General features: G+C 49.6%; 8 protein-coding genes across 8 annotated transcripts; 5 read left to right on the top strand and 3 right to left on the bottom strand.

Moving 5' to 3' along the window:
- Nucleotides 1-419: 419 nt before the first annotated feature.
- Nucleotides 420-4,283, top strand: PMZ80_001134 (uncharacterized protein; the record flags this gene model as incomplete). Its single annotated transcript, XM_064869581.1, has 1 exon — nt 420-4,283. The coding sequence occupies one exon, from the start codon at nt 420-422 to the stop codon at nt 4,281-4,283; it is 3,864 nt and encodes a 1,287-aa protein (XP_064735078.1).
- A 1,065-nt stretch (nt 4,284-5,348) lies between these two features.
- On the top strand, nt 5,349-6,293 carry ALG14 (UDP-N-acetylglucosamine transferase subunit; the record flags this gene model as incomplete). The annotated part of the gene is made up of 1 exon (XM_064869582.1): nt 5,349-6,293. The coding sequence occupies one exon, from the start codon at nt 5,349-5,351 to the stop codon at nt 6,291-6,293; it is 945 nt and encodes a 314-aa protein (XP_064735079.1).
- A 1,339-nt stretch (nt 6,294-7,632) lies between these two features.
- PMZ80_001136 (uncharacterized protein) lies at nt 7,633-9,146 on the bottom strand (the record flags this gene model as incomplete). The annotated part of the gene is made up of 2 exons (XM_064869583.1): nt 7,633-8,586; nt 8,652-9,146. The coding sequence occupies 2 exons, from the start codon at nt 9,144-9,146 to the stop codon at nt 7,633-7,635; spliced, it is 1,449 nt and encodes a 482-aa protein (XP_064735080.1).
- Nucleotides 9,147-10,168: 1,022 nt separating this feature from the next.
- Nucleotides 10,169-11,405, bottom strand: PMZ80_001137 (uncharacterized protein; the record flags this gene model as incomplete). Its single annotated transcript, XM_064869584.1, has 3 exons — nt 10,169-10,427; nt 10,477-10,633; nt 11,336-11,405. 3 exons carry the CDS (start codon nt 11,403-11,405, stop codon nt 10,169-10,171), a joined length of 486 nt encoding a protein of 161 aa, XP_064735081.1.
- A 2,991-nt stretch (nt 11,406-14,396) lies between these two features.
- DRE2 (electron carrier) lies at nt 14,397-15,484 on the top strand (the record flags this gene model as incomplete). The annotated part of the gene is made up of 2 exons (XM_064869585.1): nt 14,397-15,132; nt 15,180-15,484. The coding sequence occupies 2 exons, from the start codon at nt 14,397-14,399 to the stop codon at nt 15,482-15,484; spliced, it is 1,041 nt and encodes a 346-aa protein (XP_064735082.1).
- A 670-nt stretch (nt 15,485-16,154) lies between these two features.
- On the top strand, nt 16,155-17,882 carry LCB4 (sphinganine kinase lcb4; the record flags this gene model as incomplete). Its single annotated transcript, XM_064869586.1, has 1 exon — nt 16,155-17,882. One exon carries the CDS (start codon nt 16,155-16,157, stop codon nt 17,880-17,882), a length of 1,728 nt encoding a protein of 575 aa, XP_064735083.1.
- Nucleotides 17,883-18,980: 1,098 nt separating this feature from the next.
- Nucleotides 18,981-20,399, bottom strand: AMT1 (ammonium transporter Amt1; the record flags this gene model as incomplete). The annotated part of the gene is made up of 1 exon (XM_064869587.1): nt 18,981-20,399. The coding sequence occupies one exon, from the start codon at nt 20,397-20,399 to the stop codon at nt 18,981-18,983; it is 1,419 nt and encodes a 472-aa protein (XP_064735084.1).
- A 1,567-nt stretch (nt 20,400-21,966) lies between these two features.
- Nucleotides 21,967-24,507, top strand: PMZ80_001141 (uncharacterized protein; the record flags this gene model as incomplete). Its single annotated transcript, XM_064869588.1, has 1 exon — nt 21,967-24,507. One exon carries the CDS (start codon nt 21,967-21,969, stop codon nt 24,505-24,507), a length of 2,541 nt encoding a protein of 846 aa, XP_064735085.1.
- Between the last annotated feature and the right edge of the window lie 1,027 nt (nt 24,508-25,534).

Below are 25,534 nucleotides of genomic sequence, written 5' to 3' on the forward strand. Positions count from 1 at the left end.
GCTTTTTGTACACGTTTGTCAACTGCTGCAAGCCATATTGTCACGATATCCGTACAACGTGCACACCAAACACTTCACTCAAGACTATTGCTGTCCTCCATCGAAGAATCATTCAACTAGTACGACCGGCCTCTTCACCAAGGTTCACCAGATACTCGACATCTCCGTGATCGCTGATAGCTTTGGGCATATTCTGGGACATCCTCGACAGGTCTGACTGTGGCGGACTAGGAAGCCAGTTTGGCAGCCCGTTCGATGGACCCAGGATCTTGAAAGAGCCGCGCTTCATATGGTGAGGGAGTTGAATCGAGAAGGAACACTCGCATGAACGAACCTGAAAGCCTGGTAGACAGGCGTCTCTGTCTATGGCAAATTCGGACCAGCCGAGTTTCGACATCGAAACGGACAACAATAGCATAATGAATGGGCATGCCTCGAACGCTGGACAAGATGCGACCGATTCAAGTCAAGATGGGGGACTGCCGGATAAGGATGTCGTCACGCCTCTGGCCAGTGAGCAGGATACAGTGTCCGGGGGCAAGTCGACTCTGAACGAAGGTTCGATCCACCCGATCCCCGCTTCTCAGACTCTAGAGGTACCAAATTCAGCCTCAGCGACACCGGCCAAGTCCCCTGTTGCTATCCTACCGCCTGCCACTGCATCGCCAAGCACATACCTCTCGCACGACCAAGGAGTGAACCCGTACTTCACACGTCCATTGCTGCATTCTCCGGCTCCTCGGAAAGCATCGAGACTGCCCAATTCATCGGTACCATCGTCGCATGGCTCTTTACATACTCTCGCCGAGCGGGAAGATCAAGAACCTGACGTTGCTTCGGGCAGTTCTGTCCGGCGAGCAGCGTCTACGAAGGCTCCTGGATCGCCTACGTCTGCTCGACACCACGCCAAGTCCGTCTCAATGTCACAGTCTGTCGCGCCTCTGATATCTAGAAGGAATATGAATGGCAATGGTGAGCATCCTGGCTTTCCAGACCAATCTTTCGCTGCATTGTCGCCGTCCGCACCCTATCCCCGTCGGCCGTCTCCAGCGTTGCGCTCCAACAGTGCGTATCCATGGCAGAATCCATCTCACGTAGACATGTCGGCATCAGGCAGATCAGCAAGATCATACTCTGCGCGCACAGCGGACAACACTCCAATGGCGAGTCCTGGTCTCTTCTCGCCGCTTGCCATTCGCGAGCATAACCCCCTCGATGAGGAGTCGCACCGGGCAGCGAGTCCTCAGCTTCATCATCTACAGGTCCCCAAAGAAACTCATACCGCAGAGGTGGATCATGATATGTTCACCGGCAATAAGATCGTCAACACCTACGAGATTAGGAAAGAACTTGGGCGTGGCGAGCATGGCAAGGTCAAGCTCGGTCGTGACATTGAGAATAACTTGCTGGTTGCCATAAAGATTGTGCCCAGATACTCCAAACAGCGTCGTCTCGGCCGCCTCGGCGAGCCTCAGGATCAGACCAAGCGCGAGGTTGCCATTCTCAAGAAAGCTCGACACCCGAATGTGGTCAGTCTCCTCGAGGTGATCGACGATCCCAACAAGAACAAGGTCTACCTTGTGCTCGAGTATGTTGAGAATGGGGAGATCAAGTGGCGCAAACCTGGTGTTCCCATCATACTGAAGATCAACAATGCTCGATTCGAGTCTGAGCGCAAGAACATTAGCCTTACGCTCGAGCCTTCGGAGCAAGACAAATGGTTGGTAAACATGGCAGCCATGAAGCATGAGGGCCTCGAGAAGAATCGCAAGCACCTACCTCATGGGTCGAGCGTCTCACATTACCAGTTTGAAGACGACGTCGATGAGGAAGGTCAGGATTTGGAGCGCTCTGTCTCCCAAGCGCGATCAATCGCCTATTCTGCCTCTCACTCTGAACATATGATCCCTAGTCGAACTCAATCCTACGACGATTATTCAGTCCATGCTCCTCATTCTCTCGCTGGAAGTATGTATGGGCCGTACATTGATGACTCAACCTACAAACCTGAGCGGAAGCAAAGTGTCGCCACTGCGATGTCTCATATGTCGTCTGAACTGGACTACGAGCCAGACGACGAAGAAACTTCTTATGTTCCTGCTTTGACGCAAGATGAAGCTAGACGGGCGTTTCGAGACGTACTTCTTGGCCTGGAATTCCTTCACGCTATCGGGATTATTCATCGTGATATCAAACCTTCCAATCTGCTAGTGGGCAGTGACGGCAGTGTCAAGATCTCTGATTTTGGTGTCTCCTACTTCGGCCAACCTGTTACAGAAGAAGAAGCAGAGTCAGATGACAAAGTTCAAGAGAAGGATGCCAGGCCATTGGACGATGAAAGGGAGCTTGCGCGTTCCGTCGGGACGCCGGGCTTTTGGGCACCAGAGCTGTGCTATGAGGATCTGACTCCGTTTCACGGCAAAACTCCAAAGATAACGGGTGCAATCGATCTATGGGCTCTCGGCATCACGCTTTATGCTATGGTATACGCTCGTCTGCCCTTTTGGCCCTCAGAGGAGGTAGGTTTGCATGAAGCTGTTTGCACTACCGATCCAGTCCTACCTAAGACACGACTTGTTCCAGTGGACACAACCAGCCCGTCACCTGTGGTCCATACTAGCACACCGATTAACAGCAACAAGCGTCTGGATTTTGAGCTCACATTTGAGACTGTCCCTGAAACCTTGAGAGATTTGATTGCTAGGCTATTGGTGAAAGACCCTGCTAAGCGGATCACTATAGCTGAGGCTAAACAACATCGATGGGTCCTTGAAAATCTTGTTGACCAAGACCAATTCCTAAAATCACCCGAAGTTCTCGAGAAGGGGAAGAAGAAGATCATCGAACCAAATGAGAAAGAAATCTCAAGTGCTGTCGTGAAGCGTAGTGTTTTGACGGAGATGGCTCGAGCTACTGTCCGCGCCGGAGGGAATCTAATAAAGTCCATCACGGGCGGCAGGAAGCGAGGACAAAGCACAAGTATCAACACGGCAGCAAGTACATCAAGCGAGTCGGTTCATTCCCCAGCAAGCTCCACCACGAGTACACTTGGCAAAGCCGAGAGGGGTCGAGAAACACGTCGAACTAGCTTGCCGCCTGATGAACTAGTCAATGCTCTGCACCGCTCCCGGGAAAACTCTGGCCACCCTCTCGCACAAAGTCAGACGGCTAGTCCCGACAACCAAGAGCTACCATCCTACTTTGCAGGAGAGACCCCTAAACCTGGGTTTTCGCCACTCTTCCCACCGCAGACGCCGCCTGTTACGGAAGAAAGGCCTAAGCTGCCCGACCGCGGGCTATCTGCTTTGTCTACGGCCGACTCTGTCAGGACCATCAGAGCAAGCCAAGTCAACCCACAAATATCTCTCGGTGTTCCACGCGAGCATGAAATGTCCAACAACTTTGACACAGGCCTGAGGGCTAAGGTGGAGGGACTGTGGGAAGGTACGGCCAGAACCCTGACGAGACTTGCTAGCCGGGATCGACGTAGCCCTCGTAGCGATCGCTCACCGTCCGTCAGTCGCCGTTCGTCGGATAACGAGCAAAGGTCTGAACCCACCACAGCAATAAGCACCACCTCAGCGACAGGCACCGTCGAGAATCTCGAGACTCTTCACCCCATGGAGCAACCATCCGATCCGACTCCATCCGCGACTATATTTCCCTCCGATCAATATCGCCAGGCACCGATGTCATCGACTGAGGCCTTTTCTCAGGCTCAAGAGGTCAACCGCCGCCGGCATATCAAGGAGGCGCAGCTGGAAGCCGAGAAGGTCGTGCTGTCTAGCGGAAACGATGAACCACCGAGTGGATCTGAATGTCCCCCTTCGCCCGACGATTTGACATTGAAAGAAAAGCGAGCGTCATTGTTGCAACGGGACCCAATGCAGTCGCCTTTGGATCTGGATGCCTCTCACAACAGGCCTATAATGAGCACGAATCCGTCCTCGATGGAGGACTTCACTACTAGTAGTGTGACACAAAGCATGTCGAACCACAGCTTTGTGGCGACTTCAGGTGCATCCTCACCTCCAGAAGAGAACTTTTTATCTGCAGAGTACAAAGAGCACTACGTGAAGGACGCTCACGTTGCTGGCATCGAACCTGAGTATATGCGGACAGCTGATACTATTACTGAGCATGGCAGAACAAAGGTTCCAACAGCGACGGGTAAGCCCCTCGAAGAACAGAGCAATTATTCCGAGGATGACGGAGACGACGAAGAATCGTCTGACGAAGAGGACGTGGTGATGATGGGAGGGCCGAAGAAGGCTACAGCATGAACGATTGCAATATCGGTCGCCACGGTCGTGCCGGTCACGACACCTTGCAAGAACGATGCAACGAAACAGCTTCGACCTTGCAGCGACATTCGCTTCGAGCAGTGATACCCATTTTTTATAGAATAGGCGAGGCGTACGCGAGGAATGTGATCAAGTTTTGAATGTATGACGAGGCGCACACAAGGAGCAAAATAGTCCAAATGGACCTACACGTGGGATGGATGTTGTCCAAAATATATGGGAGGACAAACTTGATGATAATCTTTACGTGCATACGTGGGTGGGAATGGCTTCTGAGCGAGATGATTGCATTTGCGCGACACTGCATTGCCATAAGGACAACAAAAACGATTCTTTGCTCAACAGGAAAAGCATAGGGTTCATGGAGACTATGAAAAAGGTGGACGTTTCCAACAAGATTTGCTGTTGGTGCTCTCTGAGTTCTGCCACTTCACGATTCTCGACTCAAAACGTTTCTCTCGCTGTATAAGTTTTGGCCAAGGATTGTTGCGCGTTTCAGCGAAGAAGGCCCAGTTAACAACGGCTCCAATGGGCTCGAACCCATCAATGAAGCTCACTGAAATTACTTGAATATACTGCATTTTGAATCTCCACTCTCTTGATACTTCTTTCCTGTCGAGCCTGGCCAGCCAGTATTAACCCCCCAGCATTTCCACTCTGATTACTGCCTGAGGCCAACATTGACCACAATTGACCTCAACCAAAGCATGTGCTAACTTAGCAGCAGGACGCAGCCGTGGTCTACACATAAACATGCTGCCTCCAGCACAGGCTCACTTTCTGCTTCACGGAAACTACGAACGGCCGAAAGCCTGACCACGTCAGTTGGCAATGGCGTGTGACAACCTCTGAAATCCCATCGTGACTAACTTCGTCCTCTTTGCTCGAATTCAACCTTCCGCACAATGTCCAGCTTCGTTCCACAACTTGCTGAACCTCTCGATCGTCTAGCTTTGCAGTCTCTGCGCAGCCTCCGCTGCTGACAGATGGCTGGACCTCGTGTTGTATGATAATTGCTTGTCAGATAGCTCCCATCAGCACAGCATGAGCTCGCTTGTGTCCTCCTTCCGCCGCGGCGCCCAGCGGTTGACGCTCCTTGTCGTCCACTACCGCTACGCCCTTGTGCTGATCGCTACTTCCTACGCTCTTCTCTCATTACTGTTGTTTGCTCTCTACCGGCTAGCGCTCATCCTCAACCGGCCGAAGCCAGCGAAACAGACGGGTCATAACGTGAACAAGGAAAAGAGGCGGAAGGGACATCTACTTGTTGTGCTGGGGTCGGGCGGACATACATCTGAGATGTTGTCGATTTTGCAGAACTTGGGAGCTGAGTACTTGAATAGTCGCTTCGACAGACGGACGTGGGTGGTCAGTAGTGGGGATGCGTTTAGCGCTGAGCGAACAAAGCGCTTCGAGGAGTGGTTACGACCAACAGAAGAGACGGTGTCGAAGTGCCAGTGGGATATTGTGACCGTACACAGGGCGAGGAAAATCCATCAACCAATCTATACTGCGCCTTTCAGCGGTCTACAGTGTCTGTGGGATTGCATACAGGTTCTGAGGGGGACACATCGCGATCGTAGGGACAAAACCAGCACTGCAGGCTCGAGACTGAGTACCTACCCAGATCTCATTCTCACCAACGGCCCAGCAACGGCCGTGATCCTCATCATCGCCTCAGTACTCCTTATGTTCCTTGGCCTTGCACCTATCAGTCCAAGTGCAGAAGGAGGAGGCGCAATGCGAAGCATCTACATCGAATCGTGGGCGCGTGTGAAGACACTCAGTCTAAGCGGAAAGATACTGCGGTTCATGGTGGGCAGGTTCCTGGTACAATGGAGAGGTCTGGAAGATGCGGATTTGACGAGGGTCAGCCAAGGTCAAGGGCTAGAGAAGCAGAATATGGGCGCTGTGCGAAGTATCCAGAACAATGGGAAGAACAGGCTGCTGAGTAGAAAGATAGAATATGTCGGAGCTGTCGTTACATGATACAGGCGATCACATCAATCCAGACCTTCGAATCTCAAGCAATGACGATCTATGTCGTCGCACAAATGGTACCGGAGTTCGGACCATCCTGTCATCCCAAACCTTATGGCCAGAGGCGCGAAAGACATTGCTTTGACCCCACTGCTTCTGCTGTGCTACTAAGCACCTTGGATGAGTCTCCGCTCCAGTCCCTGCTCGTAGTAACAATTGAGTGCTGCAAAGGGGACCACGATCTGTTACGATGACAGAGGAAAGCACGGCCGCCTGAGTACACCAAGGAAGTCGCATCCCAGAAGCAGAGTTGGGAAGGTGCACCCAGTGACCGACAGAGAAGGAAGGTACAACGGATATAGAAGGAAGGCACTACCCATGGGCATGGCAGGCACAACCGACAGATGGGGAAGGCACGACCACCAGGCGTGGCGGAACGACCAACAACCGAGGAAACAACGACCAGTAATCGCCAGAGAAGGAAGGTACAGGCGTAGACGAGGAAGACGCCAGCAACAAAAACGAATGCGGAAGGCACGATCAGCGATCAGTACCGATGGAAGGCACGACCGATGAATACGGCAGGAATGGCCTACTAAACACAAGTTGAGGACGCGCGACTACAGTCATAGAGAAGGAAGTGATGACCAAAGGAGTAAGACGGAAAAGGCGCGATCAGTAATAAGCACGAGGAGGGGACGGTATGATGGGAGGCAGGCACGACAGGCTAGCCCTGGAAGCCGCGGCCAGCTAGGTTAGTTGGCGGAAGGCACAATCCGTAGGTGAGAAAGGCGCGATCAAGCGGAATTAAGAGGGAGGAAAGGAACGACCAAGGTTAAGAAATGGCAGGCACGATGCGCGTGATCAGGCAGGTACGACCAACCAAGAACGTGAGGAGAAGGAAGGAACGACCATGCACGCTCAATAGTCGAGGAAGGGACTACCCAGCATCGCCAGCAGAGAATGGGAGTTGCGACTCGATAGGGGCAGCGGGAAGGCACGATCTAATCATCGTGGAAAGCAGCTACGACCGATGGACAATGAGTGGGCAGGCATGAGATGGTGTTCTTGTGGCAAGTGGATAGAGGTCGCGAGATCAAGGGTGTCAAAAGCACTACACTTTGTAAGAATACTAAAGAGAATCGAGTTTGATATCGGTAGGCATCGGGGGATTTGAAACTATCTATGCTATGTATACAATGCATGCCTGAAATCTTGGAGAAATCGTGGACGGAACTTGCTGTACATGGTGAGTAACGAGGCTGTCGGATCGAATCGACGCTGGTGATGCCTCGCAGTACCAAGATTCGAGAGAATAGAGCAGCTAGGATTCAGGGAGGCGTGTTCGTTAAGCCATCCTCGTCAGCCTCTTACTGAATTTGGTGTCCGGCTTGTTGTATTTCGTCTTGAGACTCGCAGCCTGCATGCTCTTGATTAAGTCCCTCGTCTCCACTGGCAGTCTCATCTGTTGCGACACGGGTGCCATCGTCGGGATGGCGACCGCTTTCCAAATCGTCGGCTTCACCTCACCGAACTCCTTGTTCAATTGTTCTTCCTTCTGCCTCCTCCTTTCCTGGAGTGCCCTCTCCGCCGCCTCGGCAACAGGACTCAGGACCTTTCTGTCACGCCACCAGATAGCTCTTGCATCCTCTAGCATCTTCCTCTTGACCCATTCGCTGTCATCGTGGAGTGCCTTCGCCCTCTGCGCCTTAGGTCTCAGCTCATCCAAGATACCTCTTGCGATCCTTGTCCGCCTCACATCTAACTTGTCCTGATGGACAAAACCGCTCAAACCGGCCCGCTGCTTGTTGTCCGCCTCTTGCCTATTCGTCACTAGACCTAGAGTGTAAGCCGCAGTCGGTTGGCCAGCGAGCCTCGTGTTTTCTCCCACTTCAAAGTGATAACCAAGCGGGTCATTCAGCACGCCCGGAAGCCACGTGTCTTTTTCAACGACATCCCGCACGGTATCAGGCTCAGAGTGTTTGAAGACGTTCTCGATGTTCTCTTCCGGCCATGGGATTACGATATCCTTCCCATTTGGACTGTGCTGAGCACTGCCAGTGATGTATCTCGTATGCGCAGGGATATTCGAACCGTTCGAGCGCTGACCGTAGGGTTCGGCGGCATGAACGTGGCGGACTATAACGTCCTTAAGGATGCCGTTGTCATGGAAGTCCATCGCGGCGATGAGGCGCACATGGGTCATAGGTATGGGCATCTCCATGGTGTTGTAGAGGGCGGGATCGGGGTTGTGTTCGCTTGCTGGAGGCTGCGGTGCTGTTGGAGGGATCTTGATATCGGCCTATGTGGTGGGTGTATTAGTATCGAAGCCTTCTTCTCGCGCGATGATAGACGATGAAGACTTACCAGATTGATATTCTCAATCCTTAGTTCTTCCCTATCATAGTCCACACTCGACACATGCCCGATCTTTCCCCTTATCCTTTCCGGACCATGCACAACAACTACCCGATCGCCAGCTACCACGTTGCCAACAATAGTATCGCCTCTGAAGGCAAGACCTTTCTTCTTCTCGTAGTTTACCGCATCGTAGCCAGGAAATTTGGGATCCCCCTTCACTTGTTTTGGTATGGCAGGCGACTGTATCAGGTCGACATCAATTGTGCCAAAGGTACCCTTGCCTTGACCGACGTTTCGATTCGGAGCCAAAGGTCCAAGTATCCAGTCCTCACGTCGATTGGCTCGCTCTTCTTTCACGTACTGGCGTGCTTTTTTGTCGATGGTATTTTTCTGCTGGTGGTATTGATTCCACTCCTGCTTAGCTGCTGCGATCTGATCCTTGTGACTCTTCTTCAGGAGGTTCTTGCGAGCTTGTAGGTTTATGCGAACGGTTTTCTGCATGACGGGCAGAGGATATCGTTGAGGATGCGGAAACTAGATGCGATTATCTGTACAGGATGTCGAGGTGGTAACCGTGAACTTCACGACTTCATCGTTCGCACGACTATGTCACAATGATGCGCCTCCGCCGTATCGTGCTCGCAAGGGACTGCTGGTGCCGATGATAAGTGTCGTCGAGCTGTTAGCTCGAACCTGTGGATGATGGATGCACCACGACGAGCAACATTTCGGAGCGCATAAGGCTGAGGATGAATACGGCGAAGCACAGCGTCTGAAGCCACACCTCTTCCTGAAAACCTCAAGCCCAAGTTCGAGCCTGTTGTTTTAACCTTCTCACGTCGTCTGCTGAAGTGAAACAAACTATTCGGGTGTTCAAGGATTGATCTCTACCAGCGTGGCATCCGCTATGAGATCAGTGGTCGCAACTGCACTCACGTATCTGCATGTTTAATTCACGAGCCAGGAGCTACTACGAACAAGCCTGCTGCGTCTCGCGGTCCAGGTGGACAGCGTTTCGACTATTGATAAGCATGATGAGCATGCAAATGTTGCTTCGATAACTACAGGTCCGCGTTCAGCGCCTTGTTGATCTCCATGTATCTTTGGCTTACAGGAATTCGTGCTTCGACGTATCACTTCAATCCATGCCTGCTCACGGAGGGACGCAAGAGAGCACGGAGCCACGTTCACAGCAAGGGACAAGCCATTCTGGAAGTATAGATTGTCACATAGCAGCTGTGCTATGGACTGAGAGATTGAACGTGTCCTCATGTGTGCTAATACATCTGGACGAATCCATCGTTTCGTTGTAATTATGTGTTGTATGCCATGCCGTTGTCATACAGTCCAGCTCAGTTCAGCTCCGCCTAAGAGCCAGATGCAAAGCTCAACCTCCCCATGCGCAGTCCACGGTTATAAGCTCAAGTCAACGCCATCTTGCACAGCATACCGCCTGCCCACACTAGCAATCAGCTAACAGAGCCCATAATTCGTTCACTCGTTCCTTCATAATATTGTACAAGTTACATTCTCTTTACGCCCTCGTCGGAGTCGACGCTGGCAGAGTAGTTGCTGGAGTTGGTATCCTCCTTGCTGAGGGTCGAAGCCTGCTCGAGATCGTCGTCGGTGGGACCGTGGAGTCCTTCTTCGAAGACAGGTTCTTGGTCAACTGCCTCAAACTTGGTCTTAAAATCGTTCAAGGCCTGGGTGCTGCTGTTGGATCGACGTCGGTGGTTGGCAAAGGCGTAACCGGAGTCGTCGGCTTCGTCGGTAAGAGTGCCCCTGTGACAGTTAGTGATTCAACCTGTAACTTCATATTGTGTCGACCTACCAGTTGCCTCGGCCACCTCCCTGCTTCTTGATGCCCTTTGGATCAGCGTCGACGTGACCAGATTTGGCGAAGTAGCGAGGAAGACGATCTTCAGGTACGGCAGTACCGTCAGCGAGACCGGCGTGGTTTCGGTCGTTGTTCTTGACAGTTCTAGTCACTGTGCAATATGTTAGTCTCGCTTGCATCAAGTCAGGGCATGTTTTTGTGTCAGATTCAAGACCTGACGTCCTGCAAGATGCTCACGTGAGGGGTAGCTAGGGTACAGCAGACTTACTATTGTAGAGAAATTGGTGTGCAGGATTGCTTGAAAGGTGTTACAAGTATGCTCGGCTTGCAGTGCTAGCAGATTGAAAAGTATTTGCGGTTGAATGTGGTTGGTACAGACGGAAGAACAGCAGGAAGTACTGTAAAGATAGATGTGGTGTTAACACGAAGATAGTGTCGTGATCAAGGGTCCTGCTGCAAGGTCGTAGTGAAGCTCGGACCACGTCGATCACGAGTGAAGAAGCAGCTAGAATCCGCTCACTACACCTGAGGAAGGCTCCTGTTCTCAGCTGATGCTATGAAATTCACTTGTCTGCAGGCTTGTTCTAGAGCAGCGAGGCAGCGATGTTTGTCGAGAACACTTGTTGTTTGTAAACCATGGTCGTCGTTCAGTTCTATGGAGCGGGGAGATGCACCCTTTGTCAGGACTCGATGCACAGACTGGGGAAGGGACGCTGCATTTCCTGTGCCCCTGCCAATAAAAGTCACGAACGGCAGACTGTCGGACACGACTTTCAGCCTTCTCTCTCGACGCCAATAAGCATTCCTCGAGGACAGCTAGCATGATCGAAACAGCTTAGGTCATGCGACAGACGTTGATGAGCGTCAGGGACAACCCCAGTCTTCTCCAGGTTTGTAACCATTAGCGGCTTCGCGGCAGCCATAAGGTGATCTCCGATTGATCGTCGGCGTGCCGATAAGTCGAAGTGCGGGGCACTAGCTACACCCGTCTAACGTTCCTGGTTCAGTACAGTAAAACCTCGATATAAGAATGTGCTTTTCTCAGGCCAATTCTAAGCATATATCGAGGTATTCTTGTACGCTATTAATAGAACTGTGGTAGATATCGTCGTCGGCTAATTAGTACGGGATGTACTATTCTATTGCTGTATGAATATACTATCTAAAGTACGTTGCTTCGCAGTAACAACTCGGCAACCTCGAACGGTTAATCATAAGGCTTATAGACGCCGGATAGTCTTATCCTAATCGTTCTCTTACTATTAACACTAAGCAATAAGCGTATTAAGCGTAGATAGGGTACTACTAGCTATAATCTTCTCTTCCGGAGGATAGGTAATCTCGTTATAAATAGTAGCCGTACTATATGCGTTATATAAGCGTTAAATAAAACCCTTATCGTTATACGGGTTATTAACGTATTTAGTTCGTAGATTAATAACTTAAGCGACTATAGGCCTATCGCTAATATAACTAGCTTAATAGAGATAATCTAAGCTCTATATAACCTTAGTATACGCGTTATGGAAGGCGTAATCGTTAACTTATATAATATCTTACTAGCTAGACTATATAGCTTAATTTCTAGTTATTAGATTAGTATTACCGGATAGAACGCGAGATTTAATTTAATAGTTCTCGATTATAGTTAGTATAACTATTTCCTAAGCTTTAAGTGCCTAGCGTACTACCTTTAGAACGTTTATAGTTTTAAAAGAGTTAACGTTATTATTAAACTTCTAATAGTAGTAGTAAAGCTAATCTTAACGGTAATATAATTTGAAAGTACGAATAATACCTTAGTTAAGGGGCTATAACTTACTAGTAGTATTTTTTAGTAGAAATAAGTATTAAACGTTCTTTAGAATAAGTCCTTTTTCTTATAATTATTTTATAGTAGCGTAGTGCGTAGAGAACCCGTTTAGTAATAGAATAACCTTTTAACCAACGCGGATATTAAACTATCGCAGCTACTCTTAAAAGATAATACCGTTTATTTAAGCTAACTTGTTAGTATACTAGACTATATAGAGGTTATTAATATTAATGTTTCTAAAGGCGTATAGCCTTATTACTATACTAATAAACTAGAATAAAAGCTTATCGAAATCGTTAGCGTTATAGTAGAAATACGTAGTAATTCTTTACTTTTCTAGCTTACGGTCGTATAAGTCTTTAGAGTAAAGAGATATCTTTAGTACTAGTTTCTAGAACAAGCTAGTCTCGTTATAGTTATAGATATCTTATAGGGTATATTACTATAGGATAGGCTTAATATCCTACTCAAGATCTTCCTTAAGTTAAGTTAAATTAACTACGCTAGACTCGCCGTAACGCTTACGCTTATATATATAAAATCGTTACTTAAACTTAGTAAGCTAGCCTTCTAACTATTTTAGCTTTATGATACCGTTATAGTCTAAAATACTATACTAGATAACTAAAGTATATACCTTTAGTAAATCGCTAGTAACGTTAATATCTTTACGATTTACTTTTACTTACTAGTTATTAAGCGCTGCCTCTAGAATTAGGTATTTACCTTTACGAATACAAGATATCTCGGCTTATTACTTTAAGATATCCTTATCTAAATATATATAGTGGCTTAAGAGATACTTAGAAATAGTACCCTAATTAATAGAATAGAAGTATTTAGACTTAAACTAGTCTACTACCTCTTTCTATATAATATTACTAGCTCTTATCGGATCGAAGTACTATTTTCGTAAAGTAAGTTTCTAGGATACTAGAATAAGCTAATATAGTATAGCTTACTTCTATAATCGTTCTAGAGCGAGGGAAAGAGAACTAATCGATCCGAGAAGAGTAGATAGAGGTATATCGTGATCGTTATAGATGTTATTATTATAGATAGTTAGCTTAACTAGTATATATAAAATCAGTACCGGAAACTCACCTGTGTAGGTCTTTCGATATAAGAATACCCTTAGAAGATACCCCTGATTAGTAAGAATACTCTAATAGAGTAAGGTATACTTATGAGCAGTAGTAATTAAGCATTAGCTGCGAGATTGTATTCTTGTAGAGAGATTATTCTTAGAGTGGAGCATTCTTATATCAAGGTTTTACTGTATCAGCTCACAAGAGCTCTTACCACATCGAAGTTTAGCAGTCCATCGGCTACTTTCTCCGGAGGCACCAGCATGATTCACTTAACTGGCAGAGCTCAGCATTTTTCAAACGTGCTATGGTTGTGCTAAGAGGGATCGCGTGACATGATATAAAAGCCGCAACGGTGGTCGCCTATCATGCTCCATGCTGAGGGAACAGTGAACACGGTTGAATATTATTCACAGCCTCAGAAAGATGACACCCGGACAATCCGTTTCTGGTTCAATTGTCGAAGTTTGCACGCAGAATGATTATCGACGAAACAATCGAGCGTCGTAGCTAACAGGTTCACTGCGATCGCGTTGCAACGTATCTCCCCAAGTGCACCATCTTCGTCACAGACCGCCCCAAAGTTGAACAGGTACGGGGCAAACATCATGCAGTACTCGTAGACTTCCGACTGCCGATGGTGCCTTAGCCCATCGCTGGAAGGCATATTTATACTTGTACAACCAATGGTAGCATTGTCACTCTGCAGATGTTGGTGCCTAAGGTGTCTTTACATGCTGATATGATGGCTCTCGACATGATGTAGACGATACCTCTGCCATGTGCTCAGAATCTGCAAGACATCGGCAAAGGTACCAGGCGAGTGTTTGGGCGCAACTTAAACTGTGAAGCATGTGATTGGTAAGCGCTCCGATGACGCACCCGGCTTGCCCCGCAGCAATACACAATTTTGTACACATCGAGAAAGTGAATCCTCAGGTGATAACCGAACGACATACATTTAAGTCTCTCAATAGACCAACGCTGCAACATTTACCACCGCACGCATAATGTCACCATCATTCGATATGGATATGTCCGATGACTTTACGATGCCGACGAAGGCAGCGCCGGCGCCCAACCCAGTCGCCCCAGCACAGCGCACCCTCTTGCTCTCGCCTCCCTCCTTGTCTTCTCATCAAGAAAGATTGACGCAATTGATGGAAATGCACGATCGCAAATCTACAGACATGCAGATGCTGGATAGGCTGAACATGGGTCTGGTGTCACTACCAGAAGCCACATACGACCTGATCATGGTTCTCTCTGATGCGGACAATACGAGGAGGGAAAGCCAATCACTCCTTGGTCGCAAAGTATTTGAGTTACTTGTCAAATCTTTGAAGACTGGCGGCATCCTGCGAAGCCAAGACGAGCAATTGGGCGCGACGGAGGGCTCGGAAAAGAACGAGGCAATTCTAGCGGGGCTCTCATACGTGGCAGGAAAAGGATTTGTCAAGCAGGACTTCTCGCAGGTGGCAGTGCCGCTGAAACTAGGTCGGAAGAAAGCCAACGGAGCCAATGGCATTGCACAAGCAGCGGGTGGATTGAGCACGACGGACAACGGTTCTGTTTCTCTGCCACTAAATGGCAAACGCAAAAGCGAAGATATGAGCAATAACATTCCCGCTGGCGTCGGCTTCGACGATGGGGCTCTGAACGACTTAGAGGAGGACTCAGACGATGAACTTATCGATGAGGACACACTGCTCGACGAAGAAGATCTAAAAGGGCCGGTCAAGATACGTGAGTGCACTCAATACCACTGACATGCCCGAGCTAACGATGTGAAGCAACCGAATGTAAGCCCAAAGCTAAGCGCAGGAGAGCCTGCAAAGACTGCACATGCGGCCTTGCTCAACGTCTCGAAGCGGAAGATAATGCCAAGAGAGACAAGGCGGATGCGGCCCTCAACTCTATCAAATTACAAGCAGATGACCTTGCTGAGGTCGACTTTACCGTGCCAGGTAAGGTAGGCAGCTGCGGAAATTGCAGTCTGGGTGACGCCTTCCGGTGCGATGGGTGTCCTTATATCGGCTTGCCTGCCTTCAAGCCTGGTGAAGAAGTGAGGTTGCTGAACAACGATATTCAGCTATAGCTCCAGCATTTTTTGAGGGTTCAGCACAGCGCTGGCGTTGACGAGCTACAGAGTGATCGATCATTAATCTTTACGGCACCTTTGGCAGGATAGTTGTTGAACACAAACTTTCAATAAGGCCTTGGTAGTGGCTGTCTTGATATATAGACTTGTCATTTGGTCTGCTTTCCGAGCAACATACAAAAATTGTGCGAAGTGAGCTTCAGAGGCCTTGGAAGCCATGTAGCGTGAGAGCAAGAGACCGAACCTTGCACCAGCTGAATCGTCTGCCGCGACTGTATTTATGCAATTTGGTCCAATGCTCAGCGTACTAGTATCATCCTGTTATCGCGCTACACTGGGTAGACTAGCGCCCAATCTTGCTACTAGCACTCTACCAAGCCTTTCAAGCCTTTTATTTGCGGCATTATTAATAACTTATTGACCTTTCGGAAACGCGAGAAACACGTTCCGGGCGCGCATGCTACTTGCAGGTACTTTCTTACGTGGTCAGTCATCCGTCGCATCCTACAAGCAAACTGGGTTCACCCCAACGTCCCATCCACATCTCGCCAAATTACCATGTCGCTCGCTACGTGATATATCCTGTAGACGTGTCCCTTGCGTATTCCTACTACTTTCATCACTGAGATTCTATCGTACAATGCTTTGATCGAATATTGCTAGCAACATGAGTTCTCATCTATCGAGCCATACTGATCCTTTCAGCGACACTGCAGCCATCCCCGAAGGTGATCGCGACACGATCCTCGAGTCCACATTGCACGTTGGAGCGAACGCAAGCCTTACACTGGGAGCCGATAGAGTCATCGTGGCCGACGATGCATTCGACGATTCGAACAGGACGTATCTTTGCGGCTTAATACAAAAATCCGATCTTGCGAAGACGATACCCTTTTACCACATCCTTGACGCTGAGCTGTTGAACAACACAATCACCATCAGATATGTTAGGCCGAGATCTTCGAAGAGCAACGCTCGGTTACTGGTTAGGACATTGATTTACCCGGTTTCGACCCCAGAAGGTCTGGCACAGAGATGGACAGATCGCATGTTGGAGCGTGCGTTTGGCGCTGCATTAAGAAGACCGAGAATAAAAGTGCTGATTAACCCTTTTGGCGGTGCTGGAAGAGCACAATCTATATACGACAACGATATTGCCCCGATTTTTCAAGCAGCTGGTTGCACGGTTGATGTGCAGAGGACGACACATAAAACTCATGCTGTGGACATCGCCGCAGATCTTGATATTGATGCATACGATGTGCTGGCATGCGCTTCAGGTGACGGGTTGCCAATGGAGTGCTTCAATGGGCTGGCGAGAAAAGGAAATGCTGCTGAAGCGCTGCGCAAGATAGCTGTCACACAACTGCCTTGCGGCACTGGCAATGCCATGTCCTGGAACTTTTTCGGTTCTGCCGAGCCTAGTGTGGCAGCGTTGTCTATTGTCAAGGCTGTGCGAATACCGTTCGATCTCGCAAGTGTCACGCAGGGAGACAAGCGCACTCTATCCTTCCTTTCCCAGAGTTTGGGCATAGTGGCTGAAACGGACCTCGGAACAGAGAATATACGTTGGATGGGTGATTTCAGGTTCACCTTCGGCTTCTTGGTCAGACTTCTAGGCAAGAATGTGTATCCGATTGACTATGCAGTGAGGACTGAAATTGAAGACAAAAACGACATTAAGAAGCATTATGCGCAAGAGGTGACTAAGCTGAAGCATCAACAGTCGCACCCCAATGACATTTTCGATAACGAGATGGGAGCACCATCTGGGCCGGGTCTTCCGCCCCTCAAGTATGGCACTATCAAAGATCCTTTGCCCAAAGAAGAGAATTCTGGCTGGACGCGAATGGAGTCTTATCCGAATTTGGGCAACTTTTACTGTGGCAATATGTGTTGGATGGCGGCGGATGCGCCATTCTTCCCAGCAAGTTTACCCAGCGATGGTATGATGGACTTGGTAACTATCGACGGAGATATAAGTCGCTTGAAAGCCACAAAGCTACTACTGGCTGTTGCGGACGGCACTTTCTTCGATGATGACATTGTACGGGCACGAAAAATCTCAGCTGTACGAGTGATACCCAGATTTGGGCGTCCAATGACCGAGATATCTGAGCAAGACCAGGCTGTCACCAGCGTCAGCGCCACCAGTACACAGAAGCCAAGCACTCTGCAAAGGATTCTCAAGAAGATGTCTGGTTCGTCCGGAAAGACGGGCTACTTCTCGGTCGACGGCGAGAAATTACCATTCGAGCCATTCCAGGTTGAAATACATCGTGGGCTTGCTACTACGCTCAGCCGTGTGCCAGGTGTGTACGAGTATGAAGGTCCCAGAGGCTGGAAAGATATCAATGTCGAGAACGCTACTACTGCTGGGGTGGAACATGCATAGGGTGTCGACGAACGCATACTTGTCTTCAAGCCTCTACCATTATTCGGCGAGCACGATTGTGTTTCGCTTGTGAATAGGACCCAGTCGTTTGTGATAAGCATGGCGAGTCTGTAGAAACACGAACTGCGGTGAGATGGAATTGAACCTTTGTGTTGGAGGAAGAAGCTGCTGAAATTTACGATACCCCATATAGCTTTTTTTTGGTTTGAAGCGAGTACGGACAATACGATGTCATTCGTTGGGCTAGCTCCTACGGCGGTCTCATCCTGTTCTGATCGTGGCTGCTAATTTATGCCGAGAGAAGGCAAGTTTATTTGCACCAAGCCCGCCTCAAGAGATCCTCGATGTTAGTCGTACTCACCTTGGGACAAAGTTCGTTAACAACCGTCCACTAACAACGCCGCCACCCTCCTCTTCAGTGCACAAGCCAGCATACATCTGCGCTGCCATAACGGCCTTCAACAAATCAATATCGGATTTGGTGCTATCTCACATCTTCTCCTCAAAAGCCTGCTTCTTCTCCTCCGCGAGACCTCGACACTCATCAGCAGTAACGTACTCAAGCTCCAACGTACCAGACACACCCCACGAATTCAACATCTCCACCACACGATCGAAACTGAAAGTCGCACCAGCAATACCAATCCGTCCACTCGTCACTCCCGTCGGCAGATCCAGACTAGCAGCAACGACGATCCAACATCCCTCAAACTCGTCATCGTCACACGAGCCGGCACATCCGGGTCCTTCGACCTACAGGGGATCACGAGTCTCCCATTCGCTATATCGATGTACTCGGCCATGAGATCATCTGCAGTCCAGCTCGCAGATCCTCATCCGGACATTCCTGCACGAAATACTCCGCGAATGCGCCGTTCTGAATCGTGCAGCACTCGACGATGTGTTCGTTGAGTGCTGCGGTCTTCACGTTCACTTGGCCTAGGGCTCGCACAGGGTAAGAGACGCTTCGTTCATGGCAGAGGTTTGCTGAAGCTGGTTCGGGCATTGGAATACAGTAACACCATAGACGTGTAGATCTGTAAAGAGAAGGCAAAGGTATCTGTAAGTATACATCGCTGGCTGCCAGCATACTAGCACTCATTCCTTCATCCCCGGCCTTCCAGCATATGCCCGAAGACTGATGTCATCCGTATCATAACTCATATCGACTTGCGACTCTGAAAGTTGTCCACGCCGCAGGGCTGCGCTATCTTCAGCACTGTTCGCAACATCTCTTTCAACCTCGACATAATCATAGGCGAACTCGCCTACTTCACATTCATCCATGCCCATGATTTCATCCGCGTTAGATGCCCTCAAATGCATGCCAGGAATATAGCTAATCGCAAACAAGATCAAGCAACTCAACACAAAGGAGTACGACATCCCTGTCGCGCCATCAGCAAGTTGAATGGCAAGCTGCACCCAATGTCCGTCAACCCATCCTCCTTGAATATCAGTCGTGCCGTCCAAGGCAGCAATGTAATTGGAAGCGAATATCCCTGTGAGCAGATCGCCCAAGAATCCACCTACACCATGAATGGCAAAGACGTCGAGTGCATCATCAACTCTGATCAACAGTTTCAGCTTTGTCGCAAAGTTGCAGCCGACACCCGCAACAACGCCATAAATCAATGCAGCCCAAGGCGGCACATATCCCGAGCCAGGTGTGATAGCCACCAGCCCGGCTACAATGCCTGAGCAGAGGCCAACCGCCGAGAAACGTTGCTCAAGGCGATAATCGACTGCACACCATGCAATTCCTCCAACACCGGCTGCCAGATTCGTTACCACAGCAGCCATAGCAGCACGTAAATTGGCGCTCAGTGCGCTGCCAGCGTTGAAGCCGAACCATCCGACCCAGAGGAACAGTGTGCCTATTATCACATAGGTGGTATTATGTGGTCGGAAATTCAGCTCAAACGTGCCATGGCCGCGCCGTTTGCCCAACATAAATGAGTAAGCCAATGCCGCCGAGCCACTCGCGATATGCACTGGGGTGCCCCCCGCAAAGTCAAGTCCGCCTAGCTTGGCGGCCCAACCAGCCGGGTTCCAGGTCCAGTATGCAATCGGATCGTACACCAGCGTTGTCCAGATGAAGACAAACAGTAAACAAGGACCAGCGCGTCCCCGTTCCGCTACAGCGCCAACGGCAAGGGCAGCAGTGATTGCAGCAAACATGCCCTGGTAGACCGAGAAGAGAAGATCCGGGACATTTGAGCTTGCGACAGAGGGTTCTGCGAGCACGTTGCGGAACCCGATGTTAGAGAGGTCGCCGATGAAGGAGCTGCCCGTGTGCGAGAAGGTGAGTGAGTAGCCCCAGAAGAACCATTGGAAGAAGACGATGCAGGCTGCAGCGATGGGTAGAAAGAGGAGTGAGAGAGCGGATTTGCGGCGGGCGAGGCCAGCGTAGAAGAGCCCCGCGCCGGGTATCATGAGGAGGACGAATGCGGTCGATGTGAGGATCCATGCTATGTCGCCTTGTGCGTAGTCGGTTGTTGTGGTAGCAGTCGACATTGTGGTGATGTTGATGCTACTGCATCAGATGTCCTTGCGGGCGACAGACACGATCGAGATATGGCCAGGATAAAGCTGGTCTGACTCAGCGAAGCCAGTCCCAATGAATCTTGTGTTCAAGCAATAATCTGCTGGGAGGATGAGCTGCGCAGGTGATACGCAGCTCGCAGATCAAACAGTGAGTCGAGTTAGGAGGAGCATTGATGTCCTGTCAGAGAGCTGTCACTGGGCTCGATCGACAAACACAATCTGTGAAGCATTTGGCGGGGCCCGAATTTGACGTTGATCGAATGCACGGAGAGCCAGATGGTGAAGAGAGAAAAACAGTTCATACTCAGTGACTGATTCTGGTACTAGATCTCGTTTTCGGTAGAGGTGGGCTCGAATTTCCCCTGATCGCTTCTTCCTCCATGTTTCAAACTCTTGCAAGCCCACGGGTCACTTGCTTAGAGAGTCGTCGCAAGAGCATCGACAGACAAAGAAAGTTGTGATGGAGAAGAGTGGAGTGGGTTCGGTACGAATCACGACGGGTGGCCTCGCAGCGTGCCTTGCATCCACGAACGCACTCCATAGATAAGCTCAGGCAACGGCTCGCCTCTGATTGGTGCGAACAGGAGTTCTTTGCTTACTCGAACACTAATATTCCCATACTCGGACTGTACTTTCCGTTTAGACACTGCGGGCACTGCAAAAGAGGCCGGCGAGCACCGCATGTGGAAGCAGAGCATTGCGTATCGATGGGCTCGACGGATAGGCTTTGATGACGAGCCTCTAATGTAGAGTACCATTGTTGTTGCTTCTGGACGAAAATTGCTTCGTTGCATTGCGGTTTCCTTGTCATCCCTGTCTCGCGCATCAGACGAACTTGGCGCAAAATAGCTGCCGTAATGTTACTGCCAAGGTTGCATGAAATTGTGATCAGCTAAACGTGAAGGAGCTGTCTTAAGATTGAGCCCTTTTAGCAATTGAGGGACACGTTTGGTCTTTCTGCTGACCAGTTTTCTTTCTGGTATTATTCCAGGCTTTCTTGCTAAGGTTCCGACCGTGGTATTGGCGGAGAAAGCTCTAGCCACTTCAGGTCTTAGCCTCCAACAGTGTTCTCCCGAGCATCAGGCCTGCGCCAATTCCTAGTGCCATCCACGCCGTTGAAAGCGACAGATAACGGTGACCTATCACATTTCGGCAATGAACATCGCCTGTAAATCTGGAGCATGTACCTCGCCAAGAACGTACTTGTTGACATCCATGGATTTTCAAGAATTTGGGACTTCTCCTAATGCAGCGTCAACATCGTCTATGTTTACCGAGAGTGACCTCTGCGGGTCGCGGGTTTTGAGCAGATCCTCCAAAACCGTGACTGTGTCTCGGATCCACTTGATTGCATGTACCGAAAGCAAGGCTTGACGGCCTTATCGCTGCTCGGCGCCTCTACACGTTGCCTGTCAATCTGCCAGTAAGCACCCCTCCATTCTTACATGAACAGTATGGTCCAGTCTCCCGCCAACGATGTTACGGTTACCAACCGTACATCCTGCTCATATGACAGCACTTCGGTGTATCTTGGACAATGATAAATGCCGGAATAGACGCATGGACGGATGAAAGAATCGAGGCTACCGTCAAACCACATTACATCTACTCCCATCTAGGAGAAGCCGCGAACCAACTGATCCCGGGGTCGGGAGAGGCTTCAGGGCCAACCTACGCGCAGTGTATTACAGCAAAAGCTAAACGTCTGTTCCTCACACTGATCGACATTGGTCTCCCTCAACAGATATTCCGACTCATTGACGAGTTCTACGATGATGACTACCTCCCATTTGCCGAGGACGAAGTTGACTCCTTGAGACTATTTCGGAATGGTACTCCGAGCCTTGACCAATTGTTCTACCGCCAGCAATTCAAATACCTTGTGCGTGTTCTCCATGAAGGAGAGCACATCCGATATGGCCAGTTGGAATACGTGCCAGTCCAGAACGTCGAGCAAAAAGCAGCAAGTAGCCGCAACAGCGCCTACGAGAAGGTCAAACTTCCTTCCCCAGTCAATCGAGTTTTGGCGTGTCGGCAACATCAATTACGCGATCATGATGCCGAAATGGACATCCTTTCAGAGATAGCTGCCGTCAGACCCCTAAGCCATCAACATCTCTTATCAGTCTACGGCTCGTATACACAGCACGAAGATATGTATGTTCTCTTGTCTCCGGCAACACAATACAACTTGAAGACATTTCTCAACGACGAGCCTAAAGCCTTCGAATCGCTAGCAAAGCCCGAACGTAGGAGACATCTGTTCACGTGGCCGCACTGTCTATCCGCTGGACTTGCTTGGCTCCACCTACAAGGCGCTCATCACGGAGCTGTCCGCCCTTCTCGCGTGCTTCTTGATGAACAATTCCAAGTAAGCCTTGGCCACTTTGAGGGCGACGATTGGCTTCTGGCCTCTCCATCGGCAAAAGATAACCTGGAGAAGTACCAGTATGGTGCTCCTGAATTCTGGAAGAGAGCATTGACACTCCAGAGTCATGGCACATCAACGGCGCTGCTTTCTTCAGGCGGAAGGTCCGCTGCTGGCAGATCACTGCGAGTCGATGGAGCGGGACGAGGCAGCAATGATGGCTCTTCAGAGAACAGTGAAACTATGAGATCGAACAGTGTGGAAAGCCGCTATGCTTTCATCCCAGCGTTCAGAGGAAACTCTTCCCGTCTTCAGCTGAAGATATCAGACGACCTGCCGAACGATTTGTCCTACGTGCGAAGCAATGAAGCCAGAAGGAGTGATCGAACCAATACAGCACTGAATACAGACCGTCCAAACCGCACTCTGTCATCCCGACTCGATATGTTATCAAAACGGTCCTCGATGTCGTCCGAAGGTGCCAGAAATGGTGAAGGATCATCATCTAGATTCACCTATGCCATGCCGGTCGAGACTAAGAAGGCAGTAGTTCAGTCTTGGAAGTCGTCGGCACGCGACATGCAAGCCGCAGATACATTTGGTCTGGCTGCAGTAACTATGGACATCCTGACAGTCTTGTGCGGGCGCAGCATCTCATCCTTCGCCAAACATAGAGCCTCGAAAAACAGGCAGGCGGGTCGAGGGGGCGGTTTAGCTGACGCAAGCTTTCACGCAAATCTCTCGCAGATAGTGAGTTGGGCGGAGACGCTGCACAAAGACTCTGAGAAGAAGATGAAGAAGGATAGCGGCAAGATCTTCCGACTTGTTGGATCGTTCTTGGAGGAGATATTGCCATGCTTTGACAGAGAGGCACAGAAGCGGCCAAGGACTGAGCGCGTCTCAGAAAAGTTGCAGAGACATCTTTCGGATTTTGCTGGCATCGCTGGTCTCCATTGCATCTTGAAGTTACCGAGAGATTTCACAGGCACGAATCAAAAAAGCAAGCATCGAGCAGAGAGTCGCTTGCATGTTCGCGAGCCACAACAGTCGCTTGTAGAGGCAGGATCAATCAATGGGCACTCGGTGCGATCAACATACGATCGCGATCAGCGGAGCGCACAACAACTACCCAGGGAATCATACGAACAGACTTATACCACGACAACCCCATCCCTGGCGTATTCCCAGTCGACTGCTCGTGATGCCATGTCCGAACCTCACCGTCGATCACTGGAAATGCGGGGTGAGGAAGATCAAGCACTCTCACCAGATGTGTACGACTACTACGATGATGAATGGACTATCCCAGAACACGCCCCAGTCGTGCATGCAAGAAGCACACATGGCAGACTCCTGAAAGACTTCACACAGGATGACAGAAGAATTCTCAAAGACTTCACCCAAGACGACCAAAAACCAAGTCCCAGACCCACGACCGCTCATACAGATCCACGCAGCGCAGCTCACCATACAAGCCCGGCATACCAACGTTCCACACCAAGCAGAACACACCACGGATCCTTAGGGCCATATCCAAGACCAGAACACAAGCCACCGGACCGCGAGTTACCTCCTCCCCCACCAGTGGCAAATACCTCCCAGCAACGCGGCGGCAATAAGCCCACAGCAACACAGCTACATCAGGCCGATGTAGCCTCGGCCACGCGGATGTTGGCTCAGACCCTGGGCAATATTGGTCGGAGGCAGTAGAAGCGTACTATACTTGGTTTATGGATATTCTTTCAATGTACCAGCTATTGGTATCAGTATTAGATTCATGCACCTGAGCAATCAATTATCAATCACACTTTATTCAAAGTCACAGCTTTTTCATCGGACGCTTGGTAGCACGGTCGGTCCTAGCATAAGGTGCGTTTCCTGGTGAACCCGCTTACTCCGTCCGTGGTGACCCCCTCGTAAATCTGATAAACAGTGATAGTGCTTCAATTTTTTCGTCTGGTAACGTTGAGATCTCATTGGATGGTCCGATACATGCAGTATTTCCGAGTTAATATCTGCAGGTATATGATATGCTGAGATAGGCAATCCATAGTCGAATTAATGTATAGATCCCTTGCACGATTGTTCGCTACGGAGATGAAGCACAAGCTGCGTCTTGAAAGTTGCGCTTTCAAGTGGTCAAAACCAGCGAACTCAGCTTTGAAATTCGAGCGAAGTCGTAGAATAAATATCGAAACTTGGCCGAGCTAGAATATTAGGCGTCTCTAACACATTAGACCTGAATATGCGTTATCATGTGAAATATTATTCATCACCAAGCTATATACGCAGAAGGGTATCTGTACTGTCGAAGTAAGATCAAATAAGTCTCCACGAAGGAGCACAAATCCCAACATGCTCCTTCAAAGCACCCTCGCCGGTGTATTCAGCTTCAGAAACTGTAACAATCCTGGGCAAACGTCGCGTCCAATAAATACTAGTACCACAGTCATCCAAGACGAGAAGATCCAATTAGTGCTTCCTGCATTGACAGTAGACCAGAAATCCTGCCATCCATGTACAAGGCAGTAGATTATCCACTGTACCCAGTGACGGTGCTGTATGTAGATGTCGCGGTATGCTGTACATTTGGTGTGACCTGCCGTCCTCGAAATTATTGTTATGCTCTGCACCAACCGCTATGTGCTGTACCCCATCCCAATGCATCGCTAAATCGCTCAAGAAGTCGTAAGTCATGAATTGCTGCCTCCCAAGTAGTTGTGGGCTTCAAGCTCGG

This window comes from Knufia obscura (assembly GCF_036327395.1).
Source record: "Knufia obscura strain CCFEE 5817 isolate CBS 148926 chromosome Unknown scaffold_1, whole genome shotgun sequence".
NCBI classification, from domain to species: Eukaryota; Fungi; Ascomycota; class Eurotiomycetes; order Chaetothyriales; family Trichomeriaceae; genus Knufia; species Knufia obscura.